The 7,487-nt window shown below is 34.4% G+C and overlaps 1 protein-coding gene across 1 annotated transcript; it reads right to left on the bottom strand.

Moving 5' to 3' along the window:
* Positions 1-319: 319 nt before the first annotated feature.
* On the bottom strand, positions 320-5,789 carry LOC117341421. Its single transcript, XM_033903271.1, has 6 exons — positions 5,689-5,789; positions 5,280-5,315; positions 4,920-4,961; positions 3,796-3,864; positions 2,912-3,125; positions 320-2,282 (listed from the first exon to the last, which is right to left on the bottom strand). Exons 3-6 carry the CDS (start codon positions 4,922-4,924, stop codon positions 2,262-2,264), a joined length of 309 nt encoding a protein of 102 aa, XP_033759162.1. The 5' UTR covers positions 4,925-4,961; positions 5,280-5,315; positions 5,689-5,789; the 3' UTR covers positions 320-2,261.
* Between the last annotated feature and the right edge of the window lie 1,698 nt (positions 5,790-7,487).

The following is a 7,487-nucleotide window of genomic DNA, read 5'->3' as shown; positions in this document are numbered from 1 at the left end:
ACATACAGTCAAACCTGCCTTAGAGGCCACCTATCTATACATACAGTCAAACCTGCCTTAGAGACCACCTGTCTATACCTACAGTCAAACCTGCCTTAGAGACCACCTGTTATAACTACAGTCAAACCTGCCTTAGAGACCACCTGTCTATACCTACAATCAAAACTGTCTTAAGAGACCACCTGTCTATACCTACAATCAAACCTGCCTTAGAGACCACATGTCTATACCTACAATCAAACCTGCCTTAGAGACCACATCTCTAAAATACAGTCAAACCTGCCTTAGGGACCACCTGTCTATTAACAGATGATTTCCCTTTTATAATTAGCGATACACGAGCTTATACCTCAAAGAAGGTTCTTTAAATATATGTTGACGGATTTTAAAACACAGTTTACCACGGTTAATGTTGATGAAAAATGCTACACGAAGAAATCTGAATGGTGTAGATACGAGCGATCAAATCCGCGCTGAGTTCTCTTTGCGAGTTGTAACATATCCATTCTTGTAGAACCTACCGAATTGTAATGCTATTTGATTTGCCCCGACTTATGTCTTTAAAACACACGGTTGAGGACCCTTCAATTTTCGTAATCTAAGGAAATTATAATTAAAACATTGCGCCTAAAAGTGATTTTTAAATTTACAGTCGCTTTATCTGACTGTTTGAATTCTGCTATTCTTTAGAATGGTTTGAATTTTAACAGTATTTGTCTTAATATATTCCATGCATGCTGTCGTAGCCTATATTGATGATTAATATATTCCATGTATGCTATCGTAGCCTATATTGATGATTTATATATTCCATGTATGCTATCGTAGCCTATATTGATGATTAATATATTCCATGTATGCTATCGTAGCCTATATTGATGATTAATATATTCCATGCATGCTGTCGTAGCCTATATTGATGATTAATATATTCCATGTATGCTGTCGTAGTCTATATTGATGATTAATATATTCCATGTATGCTGTCGTAGCCTATATTGATACGGCTTTTGAGATACAAGCAACATTCCTGAAATAATATACATATGTGCATGTTACATACAAGAAGCATTATACACTTACCATAACCACAAAGACGACAAAGGTAAGCTCACCAGGCCAGGACATTTTAAAAACAATATGTTTATATATTTGCATGCATAATATTACAAAAAGACGAACTTGTTGCCAAGCATCCTTAAATCCTAATCTACAGAGTTTATACTTAAGTGATGTATGTTAGATACTGTGTGTGTGTGTGTGTGTGTGTGGTCAACAGTGAAATCATATTGAGGGTGAGTGTGGGTAGGAGTGAAATCATATATTGAGAGTGTGAGGGGGTAGAGGTGAAATCATATTGAAAGTGAGTGTGGATAGGATCGAAATCATATCAAGGGAGTTTGTGGGTCGGAATTAAATTATATTGAGGGTGTGTGGTAAACAGTGAAATCACATTTACAAGTGATATAGGTTATGCACTAGCTATTTCTACCACAATAGGTGGGTGTTATTCAACTCCCAAGGCACGGAAAAATATTACAACTGTTGAATAATATTCAGTTTATATCACAGGTGGAATAAACTCGAAATGCATTTTTATTGGTTGACACGGTGACCTTTGACCGGTACTACGTTTTAATCACGTGGTTCAATGCAATTTAATTGGCTAACACTTAAAGGCCGCTTCACGATGTCCTGGAAATGATAGCGCACCAGAAGTAGTTCGCAGCTGTTTCGTTATATTCTTGGAAATATAATTATCAATTTATTGCTTTGAAAGAGAAAACCTACTCCTTATTTTGTTATGATTTGGAATGAATTGTTATATTTCCATACATTTTCGAATTTGTCAGTTTTGCATATCAATTAGCGGCATTTAAAACTAGGTCATATCCTTACACCACACCTGATATTGTGAAAAGAACACAAGTTGACACAAAACAGGCGAGTTCGTCCTCAGAATAGCTTTTCTATTGTGGTAGAAACAGGTCACACAAACTCGTGGTTGTTGTATATGGTATTTCTTCCACTCTTGCTATTTATTTTTCGCTAAAGCTTGCGTCTTTGTAACGTTTGAAAAACTAACTAACTTGAGTAAGAGAAATAACATATACAACAACCATTCATTGCGTAAACTCTATTTATCTAGCTATATGCTCGTGCTATGTGATATAATAAATATACATTAAGCAGGTATATGGGTGATAAACAACAGCTATGTTTTGGTAGCTAGCTATGAGGATAGGGACGTGCAGATATACCTATTCATCTCCATTTTCTTGCTGTAAAGAAAACAGAACACAAATCATCACAGATAATAGAAACAAATAGGAATACGAAAAACATGAGAAGATAATACTAGTCTTTACATAAACAATTATTATCAAATAACTCAATATCTCGGTTACGTTCTCCTTTCAATTTTCTTATTGTAAAGCGATAATAATATTTCATTTTCCCTCTTAAACAATGATGAGCATAATTGATGCTAATATTGTTTAAAAAAATAAAACTTTATCTTATTAAACTAAGGAATGATAGGAAAAGAGCAAAGATCAATTGATTGTCTTGTAGTAGTGAGTTCATGTCTATCATTCACATTTCTTTGCCACACAGGTTACATTTTTTTCATTTTTTCCTCCGACTTTTTCTCAGGCGTCTCATGTCCATTTTCAGTTTCGGTATTGGTTTCAATTTGCGTATTGCCCTCGGAACTTTGTCGCGAGCTCACACGAACTTTCTGCCCTTCACGTTCATTCTTTTCCATATCAGAATCTTTCTCATGAGTCTTTTGTCCGTTTTCAGTTTCGGTATTGGTTTCAGTTTGCGTATTGCCATCGGAACTTTGTTGCGAGCTCTCGGCAACTTGATTCGGTAAAGGAGCAGTATTATCTAAGTCAATGGTCTTTACCTGTTCATTTTTTTCCTTCTGCTTTTTGTTTTTCTTTTGTTTCTTCTTTTTTAATTTCTTTACCTCCGTGCTTTCTTGTTTCAGTGAATCATTCGGAGATCGGAGAGGAAAATCTATTGGTTTTAGTTCACCGGTTCTCGCCAGGGATGGCAGTTTCCGATCACGTGGTACCATGTCTAGGTGTCCTCCTCTGGGAGTTGATTTTTCCCCGTCACTGTAAATAAAATCAAGTCTTAATTATAAACTAAGCCTAAGTAGAAGTCAGTCTTGTTTATCATATTAGAAGGCAGTGGGAATAACAATAGGTTTATGATCTAAATTTCAAATAAACTATTAAAAATGTTGATCAAATAGTTTGATCTATCAGAGACACATATACACATATATTTAAGGATTGATAATAAATTTGTCTCAAGACCTATTGAGGTTTATACCCCCATACACCTCAACATAACTTTATTCAATCCTTATATTTATATTTTTTTTTGATATTTTGTACAATATTTTGTCTTTGACAAATAGGGACTTGTGCAAGTCTACCACGGAAATGTATGTCATCACTCTTCGTCTATATATGGTTAATACTTTCAGGATTTCTTTCGTGAACAAACTTAAAAGCAATTAAAACAAAAATTAGTTTTAAAGGAATTTATTTTATATAAATATGATCACTTTTGAAAAGGAATTAAAAAATATAGTCCAAGCTCGACAAATGTATTCCTACGCCGGACTTGATATAGTTCATTGAAAAATGACTCGAGTTAACTGTGGTAGGTTCATTGAGTCTGAATTGAGTGGAAACATAAATATGTACATATGTCTCTGGATCTATCACTATTATGGATACAAAAGAGACTAGCAAATCAATGCAAAATGTTAACCACCTTTCATTGGAATCGCTAACTTTGTTGTTCGCCAATCCTGTCCTGATTTTACTCGCAGAAGTTGGACTTCTAAATCAAACAGAAAGCATACAAGCTGCTATATAAAGCTGTAGTCATTGCGACTGAAATAAATTATTTTACAATTAACAAGTTATATCTTTATTTTCAGTTTTTAAAACGAACGTCTGTATTAAACACAACCACACATAAATACGTGATCCTATACGAGGTACAGATATGTATAGACATGCAGGAGGTAAGTAAAGCATTAGTCGTGTTAAATAAATGTCTTTAGACGATTCCTTTTTTTATCATAATTTACCGATATTTACGATGCCCAACTAAAACTGTTACGTCATAACTACAACCCGACGTTACGGGACGTTTCACTTCGTCAATAACTCATTCATAATATTGCACATTCATAATTTTATAAATAATTATTCAGATGATGCTTGATATGTGTTCCGAAATAAAGAAATGCACAATTACATGTATTTATGATGTGATATCTATCAAGTCTAAAAAAATATGATTAATTGTTGAAATAAACACAATTTGTGCTTTCTTGTTTTGCTGTTGCGTTTACCCCCCCCCCCCCCCCCCCCCCCCTCACGTGCCAAGTATATCCACTGAAATGTTATATAATGCATTCTGAAGCCAACTTTTTTGAGGTATTCTCATACTTGACCAAGATATAATGTTTGATTAAAACACTTTAAATACTGAAGTCACTAAAACATTGAAATGCTATCTTTAAATAGTAACAGTTACCTTGATTTTGACACTCTGAAACACGATAAACACGATCTCGTTCGAGATATTCTAGTTCTTTACCATTATGTGAAGTTTGTTCAAAATCCTGTTAAAATGAAGTTGCTTGAGCGCTGACAAATTTCTAAATTTCGACCAAGCGCTATAACCCCAAATGGTCGTCGCGAAGGAAGTTTGTAAAAAAAGTTATCTAAGAAAACATCTTGTTAGTAAACCTATTTCAAATATCTGTTAGTCAGTGAAAGAGAGTAATTCGGTAACTACTTTTGAATTGGAATGAGTGCATATCTGTGAGGGTTTAAAACTAGTTCATGTTATAATCATCAGAATTTTATACCATAAATACTTACTCCATAACTTGCTTTTTATTTCTCCTTTTCTTTCGTTTTCGACTGCATAGTTTTGTGTAAAGTAGCAGAAGCAAATATTAAGCAAATGCAAACAACACAACCAAGCACTGAAGCATTTTACACACCAGCTCAAGCAAAAGTAAACGTAAATCAAAGGAAACGTAATAATGTGTGATATGATGATATAAAGCCAGAAAAAAGAACAATTAAACATCATACAGAATTGGATAGTTATTAACATTAAGACCGACATTTCTTTCAATTAAAAAAGACAGATACACTGTACCTTAAAAGTGTTTTAAAATCAAGTTTACACTTACTACTTTCTAAAATCATTTTGACATTTTGTGAAATATTTACCCAGTAGATCTTGCTGTTGTCACTTGCCTGTAAGTACTGTTCAAAGTAAATCAAAACGTAAAACTGAATAATAACCGATATCAAAGACATGTATTATGAAACAAGAGGCCCGTAGGGCCTGTATCGATCACCTGTATATTTCAGTAAATATGGAGAAACTCATCTGAATAGAAGTAGGATTTTAAAGAATGTGTTATATTTCCCCCAGTTGGCCCCATCTCTTAGACTAAACGTTTTAATATAAATTTGGATCGCCGTCATCCAAAGACGCTTCAGACCAAGTGTTGACAGATCACGTCATTCCAACATAAGAAGGATTTTGAAGAATTTGCTATATATTCCCTATTCGGCCTGCCCCCTCTCCCCCGGGTCAATGTTACATGGACAAAAGTGAATTTTTATTACTTACTCAAACGTAAGGTTAGAGGACGCCTTATTCGTTTCTTGTCCTTCCGGCCTGTCTCTTACGTTGGATTTCTCTGTAAGGAACAAAGTACAGGTCAAGTAACTAATGATAAAAACTAGTTATAAATTTTTGTTCAGTCGTTACTGTTGCTAGTTAGGAAATATGTACAATTGCTGACGAAGTTAGAAAAAGTTTCTTTAAAAATGCAATATCACAAATCTTAAATGTATGTAAATCAATCATATACTGGGTAAAAGATAATATTCGCGACTATATTATGTTTAAGACAGAGAAATTTCACCCAAAAGTACATTTTTCTGGAGCAGAACCAACAACCAAGTCATACTGAATAAATAGCATAAATTATTGGTTATAACTGGTTAGACCTTATACTATAGGTAGAGGCAGTTTGTGTATTTGATGAGCAATCGTGTTAGCACAATTGCTTAAAATCTAGAGAACCATAAACAAATGTATTAGTTTAGATAGTAGATATAATTGAGTTTATTCTAAATGTAAATGATAACCAATGGAAATACTTTGGTGGCCAGTACAGGAACAATATTAAAGGTTAGTAAAGCTAAAAAAGAAATATATCTAAAAAAGATAAACGGCATAGTTTTAATTCGGGTGGTTATAATGTAAAACTTCTGGTGAAATAAATCAACGAACTAATGCGTTTCAGCACGGATAACAAAATTATATCAGTTTGAATCAATTTTGGTGATAATAAGACTGTATTTGAATCAGGAATATAATTGCATTGATGTGTCATTTGAACAGATACATGTATCCACTTATTCATCTTGCATTCAATCTTAACTTTGTTTCGTTTTTAACTGCATATCTGCATTTTGCTTTTGCCGTTACATTGACCAATCACATACTTCATCTTGACCTGTAACGCAACCTGCCGCGTCATATCCGCGTCCAAAAGAATATCACACGGCTATACCGAAAAAGAGTGATGACTCTCGATCTCCGCTAGGTGGCGGTGAAAGTACAATATGAAAACCAGACAAAAACTGCCTTCGTAAACACGGAATGGACTATTGACTTGTTTCATCACCGATTCTACGTCCTTGTCAATACGATATAGTGATTATTGATACATTGACATAACGCCTCAATAATTCTATATAGATAACCGAACAATCAGTCTGGAATCTAATTATACAAACCAAAAGAAGAATCCTCTGAATACATCTATTAATATCAAACTAATAGAATATGTAATTGAATATTTTCTGCTCTTGTATTGTTTGCATCAGTTTGTGGCGGTCTATAATGTCAGCATCACTTCGGGAATTGGAACGTCTAGGAAGCTGTTCGTTGCATAACATCGTACCATTAATGCTATATATTTACATTTTGGTAAGTAAAACGATTTGCAGTCTATGTGAGCATATGCTAACTGAATTTTAATTTTCAAAAATCACAAAAAATATGTCGAGAATATTAATATAAGCTTTAAATTGCGGTTCCTACTAATTACAGCCCGGTGCTGCCCGGTACTGCCCGGCACCGCCCGGTACTGCCCGGTGCTGCCCGGTACTGCCCGGGGAATATATATTGACCGCCCGGGCTTTTATTTATATCCAAACACTATTTAACCTATTATATATGGATAGATGGTAGCTTAATCAATAATATGGCAAAAAATGGTGAAAATATATTAATATTTGACAGAGTTATAGCTATGTGAAATTAGCGATCTCGCAACCTAGCGCTCGGGATGAGCCATAATCTTGTTATTTGCATTTATACGTCCGCCCGGGCTTTTATTTTTATCCAGACACAAT

The sequence above is a fragment of the Pecten maximus genome, chromosome 13 (assembly GCF_902652985.1).
Source record: "Pecten maximus chromosome 13, xPecMax1.1, whole genome shotgun sequence".
Lineage (NCBI taxonomy): Eukaryota > Metazoa > Mollusca > Bivalvia > Pectinida > Pectinidae > Pecten > Pecten maximus.
This window is presented reverse-complemented; position numbering and strand designations above follow the sequence as displayed.